The following is a 17,874-nucleotide window of genomic DNA, read 5'->3' on the forward strand; positions in this document are numbered from 1 at the left end:
CATTTACACCCACACACAGAGGAGCTGATTCAGTTACAGGAAACCAGATTTTATTTGGATCACTTATGGAAGTTTCCCACAAACACAGAATCTGTAAGAGTAAATGAGGTGACAGTAAAGGCATGTTAACCAAAGAAAAAAATATATTTCCAGGGAAGCTTTACATCAAATTCAGCTCTAAACAAGTTCTGTTTTATCTCCATGTGAACAAGCAGCCTGTAGAGCATCAGACGCAGCATGACAAACAATAGTTATCACTTTGCAGATCTCTGTCGGTTCCAGCTGTCCTGATTACACCTTGACTCCTTCATTGTTGTGTCTGGAAATGTGTCAGTGCTTTGTGTAGAGAGGCTTCGGGCTGTATCTGATGTTGTCCTTGAGGGCCGGATGTCCCACAGGCATACGATTTTTACACCACTTCATTCCTTTCTTATAGATGGGCTTCACCGAATTCACAGAGTAACGTGTCAGGTACCTTTAAAAGTCAATATAGGAGTTATGTCAACACCAAGTTAGTCAAAGCTTTGCCTTGTGCATGCATGGAAGATTATACAGCTCTGGGGAAAAAAAAATAAGAGACCACTGCAATTTACTCCAGAAAACTTCTGAAATGTCATCAAGAGGAAGATGGAGGATCACAAACCATAAATCAAAGTGAAGCTGTTTGCTTTTTTGCAAAGAAAGGTATAAAGTTACTCAACGGCAATGTGAAAAAACTGGTGGAGAGCCAAAAAACATAAAAGCTGTAATTGCAAATCACCAAATATTATTTCACCAAATACTGATTTCTTGATGTTGTTTAGCCAAAGCATTAACACGATTTGTTTACAAAATTATTAGCATTTTGTTTTATTTAGGTTATTAAATCTCTGCTAATACTGTATGATCTTGGGTTATTATGATATGTTGTCATTTTCTTTAAATATACACTCTAAATAACAATAGTTATATTTTGAATGTAATTAATATTTATACACACACATATACTGTATACACATACATACATACATACACACTATATTGCTAAAAGTATTCACTCCCCTAACTTCACATGCATATGAACTTGAGTAACAAATTCTTAATCCATAGGGTTTAATATGATGTTGGCCCCGCCCCCTTTTGTGCTATACCAGCTTCGTCTCTTCTGGGAAGGCTTTCCACAAGGTTTAGGACTGTGTTTATGGAAATTTTTGATCATTCTTCCAGAAGGGCATTTGTGAGGTCAGACACTGATGTTGGATGAGAAGTGCGGTGGTGTGCAGTCATGTTGAAACCCACACTTCCAGCGAAAGGAACTCTTAATGCTTCAGTATGCCAAGACATTTTGGACAATTTTATGCTCCCAACTTTGTGGGAACAGTTTAGGGACGGCCCCCTTCCATCAAAACATGACTGTTCACCGGTGCACAAAGCAAGGTCCTTTGGGATGAATTGGAGCGGAGACGGCGAGCCAGGCCTTCTTGTCTAACATCACTGTCTGACCTCACAAATGGGCTAATTTCATATTAAAAACACATGGATTTTAAAAACACACTGGCCTTCCTCAAACACATGTAAAAATTTGTGTATCGCCACACTGGCTCTAAAATCGACTTTAAAAAAGTATGTTTTCATTTACTGTATATATGTTTCTATTTGTGGTGCCAAAATGTTGCCATTTTTTGTTTTTTTTGTTGTTATTTTGGTGAAGATGTAGCATCATGGGTCCCAAGAAAGTTCGCAAGGATGATAGCAAGAAGAAAAGGGAGCCACTTTCAGTTTGTATTTAAAGCAGCCGGTGCCGATGTCTATTTAGTGAATATTTTACTTCATTTGCATGTCTTTTCTTAAACGTTTTGATTGTTTTTGTACGCAAAAATATGATTATAGTGTTGGAAATTGGTAATATTTTTGGGTGCCTAAAACAGATGATTTGCATTCATATCATAAGTTTGTTTAGAATTCTAACATAATCTGATAAAAAAAATTTTTAATTGGATATTCATAAAATTGTGATAATTACAGAATTGCATACGAATCAAATTGGCACCTATTTATCGTGATAATATCGTATCGTGTGATCCTCGACGATTCCTGTTCCTACAGTATACCTCTAACTCACAAGAACTTCCACAACAAACAGGTCCTCCAGTTTTGATCTGCTGGTTCCAAAGACTGACCGCACATTTAAATGTCTTTCTGAAAGAGTAATCTTGACTGATAAAGTTTGTCGATTTTTTTTATTTTTTATTTTAGCTCCTGCTGTAATGTAAGTTAGATCCTTTGTGGAACTCTGTGAATCTTCAGACTTGACACTTTTCATCCTGGAAAGGGATCACTGTGCTACTGCTAGAAAACAGCTGCTCTAAAAGCATATCAGTGCATCACTAGATGAAAGCACATGATCCGTTCTTTTCTGATAATATCTAAGCATCCGCGTACAGTTCCCATGAACTGGTCTCATTTCACGTCAGTGTTCTCTGGAATTCAGGACTGGCTTTTGTTTAACTTATTAATATTATTAATAGGGCCTGGTTAAAAGCAAGCTTCTCAGCATTTCCAAATATATTTCGTTTTTATGTTAGTGGGAAGTCCAAAAAATAAAAAATAAAAAAGCCATGGGAATGTGTTGATTAAATACTTCTAGTTACATGCTGTTCCGTGATGAACTGTATTTTGGCAAGGGGAAATTGGGAAGGCGGAGGACACACTACAACCCAGGAGGAACAATCCAGTGAAGTGTTTACGGTGATGCATGGAATACACATACCTGTTGAGTGGGGTGTTGGCTTTGGGCTTTGGTATGTGGCCTTCAGGAAGACGAGGTCTATGGTCTGGCAGGAGACCTGCAATATAGTAAGAAAGTACCAATATAGGAGAGTAGCTCATTTTCCACTTGGATAATATATTTATTCTACACATTATATAAGCAACCACTTTTCAGACAAAAAAACAATGGTATATGCTGAATTTTGCATGCAAAAAAAGGAATCGGTTGCAACAGGTCAAAGTCCTTAAAAGGACTGTGGGTGGTTTTGCCGGATGCTCAGTAAAACTTAGTAACTAATCTATATAAACAAAAGAAAGGTTTCGTCATTGGTCAACTGTACATTGGTCAGAAACCACTTTTTCAATGATACCTTAACGTTTCATACGTACACTAGAGGACCAGAATTCAGTCTCAAATTGTCTGTTTGTCCATCCATCTGTCCACCCACATTTTGTTACATCACTAAGCGAAACTGGCTGCACAGAATTTAATGACACTTAGCCACTTCTTAGTTTTTTTCCTAAGGCAGGAAAGGCACTCCTAACTTTTTTCCTAAGTTAGGAGTGAACTTATGAGCCAGATTATAAACCACTAGTTTTGACAGTGAACTGCGCATGCCTTAAACTATGGGTTCGTCTTAATTGAATCGACCGCTGGAAAGAATTTAATGAACCATTTGCAGTACTTAGATATTTGCCTATCGTTTAACCTGCACCATAAGTAAAATCAAAATGTTGAGTAGAAGTGATGTTATGAACAGTTATGTGCCCGATTTAAAAAAATACTTTAAAAAAGGCTACTTGCTCAGTGTAAACACCTGCAACAATAGATATTCATCAGAAAAGCTAACCTGAATATTTTTCTTGGGATTTGTTATTACCCAAATGGTATAATTGAATTTTAACGCACTAAAGTCGTTTTAACTTTAATCTTTATCCGATCTACTTTTTTTAATTTCTCATTTGTGATTCACTCGCTGATTACCAAACAGGGAGTGTATTTGGCTGATGACGAAAAAAAGTACAACTTGGAGTAAAGAAGTCGTGACACACTCAACCTTACGACACTTACGACACAAGTTAGACGGAGAGTTCTGCTGTACAGAAATACAGACAGACGTGTGTGTGGGCTTCAATCTAAAATAATAATAATATCCATGATTACATTAAAGTTGATCAGATGATATTTAGCTTCAACCTTTTAACTATTTCTACAAACTTGTTCGGTCAACAATGAGTACTTGTGCTAGTTTCCTTATAAAACTGCACAAACTGTCCCAGACACAAAAGGGTCCTCAAAGCACAGTCACACCAGATACTGTTTTAAGAATTTTTTATTTATTTTTGGCTTATAGGATTTTTTGTAAGACATCCTTTTTCTACAGCATTTATTTGCATGTGCTTTTCGTGCAGTACTTTAATCGTTTAATTTTATGTCCGTCAAACATCCTTGATGCCGAACTTTTACGATCAGAACTTAAAGCTGTGTAGACACGCCATCATTGCTGCCTAAAGCTGGTACTGATACAGACCTGCACGATGGGCCATCTGCACACAAATGGCGATCTTGCGGTGCTCCTGAGGACAGAGTCCGGTGATGCGTCTCGGCAACATCCCTCCATCGGAACGAATGAACTGACTCAGTAATAACACATCCTGTGGATATAGAAATTGTAGAAGAGAAGGGCTCTTTATAGATAAGACAAAAACAACAGACGAGTGATGTTACTAAGTGATCTGTGTGCAGCCTTACATGAACAATTTGTAGAGAAGAAAACATAAATAAAAAATACGACATTGCAGCCTGGCAAAACATTTGGTAATAATTGAGTAGAAAACTAATCTGTCTCAAGACAATAAGGTATTAACAGAGAAAACACGGCCAATCAAGTCTTATTGTGTATAATTATTATTATTGAGAAATTTGACTAGTACTCCATATTAAATCAAGTTAACTCCCCGTTGTTCAACATATAAAACACATTACAAAATCAATAACGATCTGATTTCTCTATTTTTAGGGTCTTGAGGTCCTTCCATACATGTGATTTATCTTAAAAGGCTGTTTCAATAGAGCTGCTCAGGTCCTGGCTTTAATAAAACTCAACATGTGAGGTACACTTAGTAGGGTTCTAGGGTGAAGGGAAGGGCTCGTCACTGTTTTCACTCCGATTGCAATTCATCACGCCGTCTCCAGAGAGCTCTAAAATTACACACCGATCCTTTAATACAAAGCACTAATGGCAGTATAGCAATGTGTCCTAGATCTCATCTACTTCTACAAATGGTTACCGTCATTTCTGGGTTCACTGCCTGAACAATAGGACAACACTAAATTGTGCGCACCCACTTACACACATATTAGTGCTGTGTGTGTGTGTGTCGACATTTTATTACATAGAAAATGGGGACAAATTTGACAAAAGGGAGGAAAAAAATTATAATAAATAGACTGCGATACTGGGAATAATTGTGGCAGTAAGGCATCTACAAGGGCACAACAAATATTAAAACACGTGCAGTTTAATACAAGGGGTGTTCAAGTCAAACCGGGAGTTTTGTTTTTGCAACACAGTTCTGTTAATCCCTTTATTTCTCTATATAATCCCCTGCTACACTTTTTATTAAAACTTATCCCAGTGTTTCAGTAGTGCTTGGACACGATCAAGGTAGAAAGTTATCTCTGTTCACCGGAGCTATGATCGAACTGCCTGCTTCACATCTGAAACGCTGACCCCCCAGGAACTCCATTAAGGGCCCAAAGATGTGGAACAGGACTGTACAGGGGATGTGGCAACATCTCCCAGCAGAGTTCCTGTAACGTGTAAGTGGTGTTTTTAAATGATTGTGTGTACAGTTCCCACAGACAGATGCGTCTCTTCCTCAAGTTCACAGGAAACGACACGCAGTGGGCTCTGAACCACCTCGTCCGGGATCACTTACATATATTACGTACATATGTTCTTCTTTAAAACGCTCGCACGGTTCAAATGCTTTACTGCAGCTAAGAGTCTCATCATCGTACTGTGTTTGAGGTCTTCTGTAAAATGTCAAACGATTTTACGGCTTCATGCAGGAGAAATTTCATCGTAAGTCCCAGTTTGGCTTATATCGCCCATATAAGGTTAAAAATATATTAATTGACCAAAAAAAAATTAAAAAATCTCAGGAATGCTTATGAAAAAAAGAAGTGTGTACTGGATTGATTAAGGGGTCGTAACTGTTGATCTAGGGAGTACAGGTTCAAGCTTTTCCTGCTGTAAGAAACCTGATCTTGCTCTTGAAAGGTTATAAAATTTACAGCGAGTAGGTTAGCGGGTAAGACTTGACCTCGGAAACACCGCTTTGAGCAACAGGAAAAGATTTTTTTTTTTCCTCCCTGATTTAACACAACTTCATCCCCCGCATCCAAAGCTAGCGTTTTATTTTAATCCCTTACACTGTAGAACTGAAGCCCTGTTCAGACATACCTTATAGACAAACCTCTTATGGCATCATTCGGACTTACCAACGTGCACACGTGTGATATCTGACATTCTTGTGATATTCTACATCAAGTGGTGACTAAAATTCTACACAATTACAATAGAGCTGAAAACCGCTCACTTTTAGGTGGTAGAAAACAAAGCTAAATCTATATGTATAATAAACCTGTAATGTGGCGTGTCTGAACATTAAAGAAACTTGCGAAAATATTATTTGGGGCGACGCAAGATGAGTAATAGAACACATCAAGATGGTTGTTGGAATTTTTGTCTGTCTGTTTGTTTGTTTGTTTGTTTGTGCACGCATCACGTAAAAACTACTAAAGAATTTTAATGGGGTTTTTACTGTTTATTTGAGGTAACATTTACAGTAGGCTTTGTTTCATCGCAATCGGCCCAGTGAAAAATAAGATATGCTACTTTGAAATTTAAAGAGAAAACCTTTTGCCGTATGTCCTCCATCAGACATCTTATTATCTCGAAAATCAGCAGATGGCGCTGTACATTGTTAAAACTGCGCTAACTGAAGCCTCTGAGTGGCGCAGTGGTAAAGTGCTCGCCCTATCATCCGGTGATCGCTGGTTCGAACCCCGGGTGATGCTGTTTTCCTCTCACAGCTGGAGGCACAGAGAGAGCTGATTGGCCGAGCTCTCTCAGGGGGGAGGGATAAGAGGTACTTGCGCTCCCACATCAATTACGGCTCTACAGCCAATCAGGGGCGTCTGTGAGCTCGCGCACGCAAAAGGAGTGGCTAGCGCTTTCCTCCGAGTGTGTTACTCCGCCCCTAACGGTGCGTGAGCAAGCAGTTCGAAAAGATGCGGTCGGCAGACGTCACGTGGTTCGGAGAAAACACGTAATAGTCTTCGCCCTCCCGGCTGAGTGGTAGTAGTAGCCTAGATGTGGGAGCCCCCTAGTGACGGGGAGGAATTGGCTACGACTAATATTGGGGAGAAAATTGGAAAAAACTCAAAAAAAAAAAAAAAAAAAAACGGCGCTAATTAGCTTGCAATTAAATTCGACGTGAACAATGTTGCGGCCACATCTAGTATACACGCTTTTAAACTTACGCACAGTAACACGCTTTTCAACTTACGCTAACACATTGAAAATTTTAGTTAGTTCCAATATTCAACAGATGGCGCTGTACGTTTTTCAAAACGTGCTTACAAGTATACAATTAAATTCCACGGGAACAAAGTCACGGGCACAGCAAGTAAATAAACAAAGTAATAAAATATATATTTAAAAAAAAAAACTCAACTTTGCGGTAAGCTGAAACTTACGAAAACTTGCTTCTATGCTTTTTTACTTTTTCTTATAATGACACAAACAGCTATCCTTATTCTACATAATTTTTGGTTGCTGTGGATAGACTTTTACCTCCAGTTTAGCTTATAGTGCTCACGACAAAGACTTTAACACTGAACACAGCGAGCTTTATGAGGTTTTTTTTGTCAAAAAAAGCTCTTTAAGACCATTTACTATTTATCATGAACCTGAATTTCATATGATTAAGTTTTTCTATTACATGCACAAGACGCATTCCGGCCTTAAGATGAATTCAAATAAATAAATAAAAAAAACAACCTGGCAACATAATCACAGCGTCATTTTCTACACTGCTGTGAAAAGTTAGATCACATTACGTACTACATCCTATTTAGACAGTATGCCGTAATCAATCTGTGTGTGACTGTCCATAAATGTTCCAGATTAGCTTTGGGATCAAAGTGACCTTGTAAAATTTCTAGGGTTGACCTAGTGCGACTTCCGGATCGGATTTTTAAAGGGTAGAGATCGTGTTCAGACTTCAGACATGAAGTTGAGCTATTAAATTTCAAGAAAAAAATGCATTTTTGCACAAAGACGCTTTAATCCATTTAGAGGGCTGGAGTCGAAACATGTTTAAGTGGAATTTACAGAGGGTCTTCAAGACAGGGTGGATGCTCTGAGTCTTCTGAACCACTTGGCTCGTAATACTTACTGTGTACGTGTACTTGTTCTGAAGGTTCCATCGATAAATCGGGCACTTTGCATTCGGGTTTGGAGGTTGCGCGCTCTCGGGTGTCGCCACTGCCAGACCCTCAATCTATGAGCAAGAAAAACAGTTGGAAATTAATTGACAATCAATCAATTAATCAATAAAATTTATTTTATATAATTAAATAGAAAATTTTATTTGTGAAGACTTACAACTGTGGTTTTTCCCTCTTGCTTTTCTACCACTGGAAAGAAAAAAAAAAAGTTTTATACATCAGGACAGACATGAAGCAACAGAAGAACACGTTAACATCAGCGATCTTGAAAATGGGTCACGGTGGATCCTGAGTTTATCGAGATAATATCGTATGGGGTGATCACTCGTGATTCCCATCCCTAGTATTTAGTTTTGTCCAAACCAAAAGCATAGACACTCGATGAATTTAGCAAAATTAACAATTTAAACAGAGCCGCAGGTACAGTACATTAGGGCTGCACAATATTACAAAAAATATGCGATATGCAATATTGTTGTTGAATTCTGCGATAACGATATTTCTTGCGATATAACATTTTCCGAAAGAAATGCATTTTTTATTATTATTATTATTATTATTATAGCCTATTTTTTTAAAAATCATTTACATATGTAATAATCATACTAAAATAAACAGGTAATATATATTCGTCTGATGTAATTAAATCTAATTCAGGCTAAAAAGAAACTATATGTCAAGGAAGTTGCAAATATTTAGACTTCAAACACTTTGAATGACTTAAAACCCTCAGCAGATATTCTGATTTCTCGTTTGCTGTTACCATAGACCTGCCAACGCAATATGAATTACTTTCAAACATTACTTTTTATTTCTGTGTAACCATCCACTCATAAAGAGTGTCTTAAATCAAGAGCATCTTTGAAACAAAATATTTATTTTGGCTTGCCTTGTTTGTTTCTTAAGGGGCAGTGGTAGCTCAGAGGGCTAAGGCACTGAGTTACTGATCAGAAGATCAACGGTTCGATCACCCGCTCCATCAGGTTGCCACTGTTGGGCCCTTGAGCAAGGCCCTTAACCCTAACTGCTTCAGAGGGGCTGTATCATGGCTGACCCTGCGCTCTGACCCCAGTTACGGTGGGATATGCGAAGAAGGAATTTTACGGGCGGGTATAAAGATAGTAAGGGCCCATCTGATTGCTCAAATTTGGACACACAAATGCTTGACACATAAATTTAATTTATCGCAACTCTTTGCGATACAGATATCGTGTATACCATTATCGCGACAACGATAATTTTTCGCTATATCGTGCAGCCCCACAGTACATCATCTTCACTTTTACATTCATGCAATATTTTCAGTCTTAATGTAGAAACCTTTTCATAGTTTAGCAAACTTGAACTTGATAGTGCGAGTGTGTGTGTGTTTTGCTGAAATAATTGATTATAAGTGGAATTCTAAATAGTCTGCATCCTAATTCAAGCATAAAATTGAATCTGAACTTAAATATGAAAAGCAGAAGGTGTAAAAATAATAAATAAGGTTTTATGATGACTAATGCAGCTGGCACTGAGGAATTTTGGATAATCATTCATTCAAAATATACAACATTTATTATTTAATCACATAGCGTTTAGTAAACAGATAACATGTAAACAGTCACATTCTCCAGCTCAGAGGGAAAACTCTCCTGCCTAAACCCCCTGATCTCTGAATAACAAAACACAGAGAAAATACACTCAGACATTTTGTGCAGTCTGATATTTATTTATGACATTTATAACTGACATGCGCACGTGCCTAGGTAAACATGCAAACAGGCTAACTAATAAACATTACCTTGCCGGACACCGCGACTCGCCGTGCAGCCTAAAAACGACAGCTGGGGTCCATTTAATCTCCTCGGCGTTAAGCCGTTGAAACTGTTGATAGCGCCGTGGACGGCACTGAGCGCTGTCCTTACAGACCTCATCACACAGAGCGCCGCCATGTTTCCCACGACCTTCACTTCCTGCTTGTTCGCGTCATCAAAAAGGGGCGGGTCATTAGAGTTAATTCCCCGCCCACTCTGACTCCGCCAAGCGCTCCTTCATCGCCACAATTTTACACAAATGTTTTTTGTAACTATTTACATTTATTTCTTGATCATTCTAGTTTTTTCCTACTATATTAAAACATTTTTACTTGATATTGGTTACTTCTTCTCTGTTTTGTTGTTCTCTTTCTATTATAAAATGAGTGAAAATCCTCTCACGTATTTGCTATTGAGCGCCATATTGTGGTCACGTGACTGCTCATCACTGTTCAGAGTGCAAAATCAAGTAAAAGTACAAACATTTCAAACCATTACTCGTAAAAAATGAAATCACATCCTCCAGCAACACAGTCACAAAAATCACACTAATATGAAGTGGTATTAAAAAGTTTTCTGTCGTTTTGCCGTATGTCCTCCATCAGACGCCTTGAAACCTGGCGGTAGAATGCACTGTTGAGCTCCTTGGAATGAATTTTCGATGCACAATATCCAGAATGTTGAAAAAGACGATGAGAATGCACTCTGTCGAGCTGCGTCGTGGAGCTGAAGGGCTCTTCCACTTTGAAGACTATTGCTTCGTCTCAAGGTCGTACCCGTACATCCAAGTTTTGTCAGCAACAACGATCCACAACATAAAGGACGGGCCATCCACGGCACGCTGACGGAGTTCTTGGCAGACTTCTGCTCCTGGGTCAGCAGCCTGGGGACAAACTTGGCAGCAACACAGACACATGTTCAAAACAGACATGAGAATTGCCTGGACTGTTTTGTATAACACACTTACAATGGCAGCAATGTTGTGGATGGTCCTCCGACAATCATTAAGCACAATGGTTTCGACATTTTCACGGGTTGAGCATGTTAAAGGTCTGATCTATTGTTGTCTTCCAGTGATGTTCTTTCGTTCTTGAAGTGCGTGCCACTCAAAACACCTTAATCCGCTTATTACAGTATTGCCGTAATCTTGCAGAATCAAAGTGTCAAACATCTCTGTGACAGATTTTCCCAGTATCACACAGAATTTCATGTTTGCTCTTTGTTCTAATTTGCTGTCCATGATGTAACAGCAGACATGGTCAGAATAGGATGAATATAGAAGAGGACAATGTCTTTTGGTACACTGATTTATAAAGGTTGGTGCTCCATGTGACTGTCTGTGCAGCTTTCTGTTGGCTTGTTAACAAAACTAGTCTTGAAACTTTTTGATACTACCTCATAATCATCTTATACAAAAAATGTGAGCAAGGATAAACTAGACAAATATCACTCACTCATTGTCTATACCCTTTTATTCTGTATTCAGGTTCACAGGGGGACTGGATCCTATCCCAGGAGACTTGGGGCATGAGGCAGGGTACACCCTGGACAGGGTGCCAATCCATCGCAGGCCACACACACATTACTGGGAATTTGGGAATGGCAATTAGCCTAATCTACATGTTTTTGGACTGTGGGAAAGACCCACCAAGCACGGGGAGAAACTCCATGCACACAAAGATCGGAATCGAGTCTGGCCAGGAATCGAACCCAGACGATGGCAAGGCGACAGTACCAACCACTACACTACCTGCCGCCTTGACACAGATACTGTAGCTTAATCCTTTATCCTTTGAACACTACTCAATGCTAATAACTACTGTATGAGAAGACATTATACTGTAAAACATCATATTATGAATAATACATCATATTAAAATGCTCCATCCATTCATCAATCCATCTAGTAACCTCTAGTAGTTCAACTAGTAAACTTGTAAGCCAATAGGGATTGCCATTGTATTTCATTATTATTAAAATGGTCCAATTAAGTTTTGCATCTCATATCAAAGTTTGACGATCAACATGTGAGGGTAAATAAGGTAAATGTGGCATAACTTTTAATTATGGATTGCTGGTTTTAGAATATAAATTAGTATTGACAATATTTTATTTACAATCTGACAATATAGTACTCTCTCTATCTATCTCTCTATCTATCTCTCTCTATATCTATCTATCTATCTATCTATCTATCTATCTATCTATCTATCTTTTCACAAATAATGAAATCAAAATCTATTCCCTCCTTGGTTGTGATATCTTTACCATTACTTAAGATAAGACCCGAGAAGCACAGCAGTGATTCGTAATACTGTTCCGAGGCATGAAGAAGTCTGTCTGGTTTGTCCACTTCATATTTACTACACAGTGTGGCAGTCTTCGCACAGAGATTCAGTGTTTGTGTAGGGGATCAAAATGGTGGACAGCAAAGTACACATATCTTTGTGCCATCAGATGAAAGTAAAAGATAGAACTTTAAAGCTGGTTTATTCCGGACTCCTGTTACTGTATGTGGACACTCTGTTACTTCTTTTGTATCCATTCACTGTTTAGGAGCTCTGTAAACTTCACTGCTTCTTGTTTGGTGGAAACGAATGTGGTAGTAACGTCTAACCACTTGTTGTGATGAGCATGGACTTCTGGGAACTGATGACAAATTCAGATAAACCATTCGCCCTGAGATTTATCATTGCCAAGTTTAAAGTCAGTAGCAGAACATACAGTACAAGAACGGTCATATGTAGCCTAAATGGATGGGAAGACGTCAATGTCAGTTTCACAAACATTTTGAGGAATTTACACAAGTTGTCTCATATGAAAGGTTTTATATGAATAGCATGAGCCCTATTATTGCTTTTCTCTGACAACTTCTGTTTAGAGCATTAAATACGTTTTGAGAATAATACAAATATTCATTTTCACAAAGTCTGCTACTTCAATCTGTTTGTCAGATGTTAGTATGGTATACTGAAGCATTTCATTCAAGTGTCAAAGGCGTTTATTGACAATTACTACAAATTCATGCAAAGAGTCAATATTTGCAGTGTTAACCCTTTTTTTCAAGACCTCCGCAATTCACCCTGGCATGCTGTCAATCAAGTTCTGAGCCACATCCTGACTGATGGCAGCCCATTCTTGAATAATCAGTCCTTGAAGTTGGTCAGAATTTGTGGATTTTTTTGGTCACCCGTTCGCAAAGTGTTATGAGTAAACCCACTCACTTTCTTGGCTGAGAAACAACCCCACACATGAATGATCTAAGGACGCCTTACTGTCGGCATGACACAGGATTTTTGTGAAAAACTAAAGCATCCATTTAAACCTTACCCAAAACAAATGTGACATTTGTGCATATATTTGAGTTTTTTATTTACTGTATGTTACATATATCGTCATAAACAGTATATGATACTGTGTGGAGCTTCCACATCCTGTCAATTGGGTTAAGTCAGGACATTGAACAGGCGACTCCAAAACCATCAGCTGGTTACTTCTCAGCTACAGACAACATATATAAGGTCAGACATATACTTTTTTGTGCATCACCACAATCATGCTTTATTTAATGCTAGTAAATCACCACATCCATAGGCAGTGAAACATTTACATACTATTTCCCTGTCACCAATTCATACAGTTTTATTATATAGTAGGTTTGATGTCCTTCCAGCTGAACGCTTTATTAGCTTTATGTCAGGTTTGGGATGGCAAGCACAAAAGTCTGATGCTTGTGTAGACTTTCTCTGATGGTAAGCCCAACTGCCTGGCCCTTTAGGAAAAGGAAATTGCCCCCTCAACCCAATAACTTGCTGGCAACAACTGCAATCAAGCATTTGCGATAATTGGCGATGAGTCTTTCACATCATTCTGGAGGAATTTTGGCCCACTTTTCTTTGCAGAATTTATTCAGCCACATCGAAGGGTTTAAGGAGGGTTTAATGTCATGCCACAGATTTAAGCCTGGACTTTAACTAGGCCACTCCAAAACCTTAATTCTGTTTTTCTTTTTAGCCATTGAGACGTTGACTTGCTGGTGTGTTTCAGTTAATTGTCCTGCTGCATAACCCAAGTGCTCTTGAGCGTGAGGTCACGAACTTATGGCGGACATTCTCCTTTGGGATTTTCTGGTAGAGCGCAGAATTCATGGTCCCATCAGTTATGGCAAGTCGTTCATAAGTCCAAAGCAGCTCCAGAACATCAAACTACCACCACCATCTGATGCCAGATGTAAAAGGACACACACCTTCAAGTTCCCCTAAGTCTTGGGGATAAGTTATAAGAGATATGTTTTGGTAAATGTGACACATGCTTTTATGTTCTTTTTGGTCAGCAATGGTTTTTGCCTCGTAACTTTCCCATGGGGCTATTTTTGCCCAGTCTCTTTCTTATTGTTGAATCATGAACACTGACCTTAATTGAGGAAAATGAGGCCTGAATTCTTGAGATGTTGTTCTGGGTTCTTTTATGAGCTCCTGGATGAGTTGCCTTTGTGTTCTTGGAGTAATTTTGGTACTCCGACTGCTCCTGGAAATGTTAAACACTGTTCCAAGTTTTCTCCATTTGTGGATAAAGACTTTCACTGTGGTTCGCTGGAGTCCCAAAGCCTTAGAAATGGCTTAGTAACCCTTTCCAGACTCATACTTCATGTATGAGACAAAGGTTGATTATTTAGCTTCTCTGCCTACCGTGCCCTCTCTGAGCCCTAACATTCTCATCTTTTTTTGCATTTCTTTAGATAATATTGCTTTTTTAGATCTTTTAGCGTGCTTTACTTTGTCAGACAAGTTCTATTTAAGCATTTTTTTCAATAAACAGGCAAGTGAAATTTTTTTATTTGACTCAGCTTTCTTCATTTAAAAACTACAATAAAGTTAATTTGATGTCTTGCCTATTTTATTTGTTCCTACTCAAATTCAAATTTTAACATTACTTGTTACATACCCAACCGCAGACAGTATAACATGCAGTAAAATGCTTATATGACTATTTGTAATAATAATAATAATAATAATAATAATAATATAAAATAATAATTATTATTATTATACTGAAAATAGAATCACACTATACATTAAAATTTTACAATAAATTAAACCAGTAATAGTAAAGATAATAAAAAATTTGAAATTTAAAATGAAATTTAAAATGAAAATTTATTTTACAAAATTAAAATAGAATTAAAATAGAAAATTACATCATACAGTAACAACATTTAAAAATATAAATTCCACATATTTTTTAAACAAAGTACAAAAGTATAACAATTTGTGCATTTGTTCAGAACTAGACCAGAGGCCTTAAAGTATAGTCCTTAGTACTTATTAACTTAAACTCATTTATAATTAGATATTTTGAATTATATTGAATCTGTTCCATAGCACTATAAAGTGATGTGTTAGGTTAGGCAACTAAACTATTTAAATTTTATGTCCGATATGGTTTATGTTGATTCTTGTGAGTGTTAAATGAACTAGTCTATACCACTGATGTAAATCTGTGGTCGTGGAATGTGTTTACAACATTTAACATTTTGAGTGCTTGGGCTTTTATACACAGGGTGTTAAAGCCAAACCGGGACTTGTTGTGTCACGAGCAGAAGAATGAAGGCGTAACTGTGATTGACATTTATAGAAGACTTAAAGCCCAGTACGGTGATGAGACTCTTAGCTGCAGTAAAACATGTAAACGCGGTGCAAATGTTTTGAAAAAAGCTGTACATCTGTAAATGACGATCCCGGGCCGAGGTGGCTCAGAGCCCACTGCACTCGTTCCCATGAACGTCGAAAAATCCATGGATAACTTCTTGTGGACCAGATGCATCTGTCTGTGGGAACCGCACACACAATCGTTTACGAACAATTGCATTTCCAGAAGGTGAGTGCACGTTACTGAGACGTTCTCTGCCCTCAACCGGCACAGATTGCTAATCTGCTGTGAGTTAAAGGAACGTTTTGACATGGAAGGTCAGGATGTCATATCATTGCTCCGGCATGCTGAGAAAAATTTCTACCTAGATGGTATCCATTAGTGTAGAATGGGATTGTATGGAGAAATAAAGATTGTTTGTACTCTCATAGCTGTGTTCTGTTATTCCTAAATCAGTGTTTTAAAGGTAGTGTGAGTCTGTAGTCATGTAAAAAAAAAAAAAGTCATAAATTGAATCTTTAAAAAAAAGAAACACTGAGTCAAATGATCATAGTGTTTAAGTAGAAGTGTTAACATTATTTTATGCAAAAGCAGACTAGATAAAAAAAATTACCAATAGACCCTGTACCATTTTCTTTTCATAAGCTTGTGAACACAAGTAGCAGCACTGCATTACAATATCTACAAACAAGGGTGCTGGGAGGAATTTCGGGGCCCCATGATTAACCCGGGTTAATCCCCTGGGCCCCTTGTCCCTGACAACTTTCATTCTCAGGACAATATTTGTTCGCTAAAAACCCTCTTTGCCTCTCCCATGGCCCTTAATCCACAGCACTCCAACCCCCCAGCAGTTTTTGTTGCCCTTCTGATTATTGTCAGTGATGAAATCTTATGGATAATATCCAAATTACAAGGGATTTTGTTCAACTGTTTTCATCTAACAAGGTGTGATCGATATTCCTCAGAACTGCATGATGTATCATTACATTTCCATTCATCCATCTAGGAACCTCTATAGTCCAACTCGGGACTGTGGAGGCCAATGGTGACCATTGTATTAATTCCCATCTTGTATGACCGTGGTAGGACCTCCGGTCAACACTCACATGCATTCACACACTACTGGCAATTTGAGAACGCTAATTAGCTTAATCTGCATGTCTTTGGACTGTTGGAGAAAACCCACCAAGTAAGGGGAGAACATGCTGGACCTGGAGGTGCAAGCTGACAGTGCTAACCACTAACCCACTGTGTTGCCGTTTTTAAAATTTACATGTTAATAATTCCTTCATTAAGTGAAATATGAACTTTTACAATACAAAATGTTTCCTAGAAGACGTTTACTTAACCGCTCCTTTATTTATATTTATATAGTTACAATGATTTATGGACTGCAGTCTAGACCTCTAGGAAACATGTACGCTACAGTGCTGTTTGTAATTATGCAGCCAAGCATTCAGCAGATTCTCACTAATCTAATCTGGAAAGCATGAGCAAACATCCAGTGGCATTTTAATGAATATTTATTCAGGGACAAAGTCTGTTTAGGTATATAATACATGCTAGGCATTATACTGCTGTAGTGCAGTCACTATTCACAAAAACGTACACCATCATTTTCCCAGATGAAATACAACCCAAGCAAACGTCATTATGTTTGTTTGCCTTCTTAGGGTGCTTTAATATTCAAAAGTAAGCGCAAGTTAAGGAAGGATAAATCAGATCAAAATTTTAATAGCCCATATAGCTGAACTTTTTCATTGCACAATTATAAAAAATTTATAGAAAGTGGACACAGGTGAATCTCATATTCACAGAACATATACTAAAGATAGATAGACATATAGATAAACAGTGGGTGATATAAAAAAATAAAACAAAATCAAATAGAAAATCCCAAAAGAAAACCATAGCGAAGCATGGTGGTGGCAGCATCAACCTATGAACTTGCTTTTCTTCAGCTTTGACTGGGGCACTAGTCAAAATAATCAGGTTTAGACAAGTCAGGTTATTTTAGTTTTATTCCTAAAACATTTCTGTTTGTTTTTCACTTAAATTTCTCCTCGAATTCCGTGGCTGTACTGCATTAAAGGTAGAATAGGTCCGTGATTCTCAACTTCAGTCCTGTAGGACAACTGCCCTGCACATTTTACTGATTTC

General features: G+C 38.0%; 1 protein-coding gene across 1 annotated transcript; it reads right to left on the reverse strand.

Moving 5' to 3' along the window:
• Window positions 1-23: 23 nt before the first annotated feature.
• Window positions 24-10,237, reverse strand: mrps18a (mitochondrial ribosomal protein S18A). Its single transcript, XM_053508098.1, has 6 exons — window positions 10,053-10,237; window positions 8,427-8,458; window positions 8,218-8,322; window positions 4,281-4,404; window positions 2,750-2,825; window positions 24-475 (listed from the first exon to the last, which is right to left on the reverse strand). The coding sequence occupies exons 1-6, from the start codon at window positions 10,201-10,203 to the stop codon at window positions 331-333; spliced, it is 633 nt and encodes a 210-aa protein (XP_053364073.1). The 5' UTR covers window positions 10,204-10,237; the 3' UTR covers window positions 24-330.
• Between the last annotated feature and the right edge of the window lie 7,637 nt (window positions 10,238-17,874).

The sequence above is a fragment of the Clarias gariepinus genome, chromosome 12 (genome assembly GCF_024256425.1).
Source record: "Clarias gariepinus isolate MV-2021 ecotype Netherlands chromosome 12, CGAR_prim_01v2, whole genome shotgun sequence".
NCBI classification, from domain to species: domain Eukaryota; kingdom Metazoa; phylum Chordata; class Actinopteri; order Siluriformes; family Clariidae; genus Clarias; species Clarias gariepinus.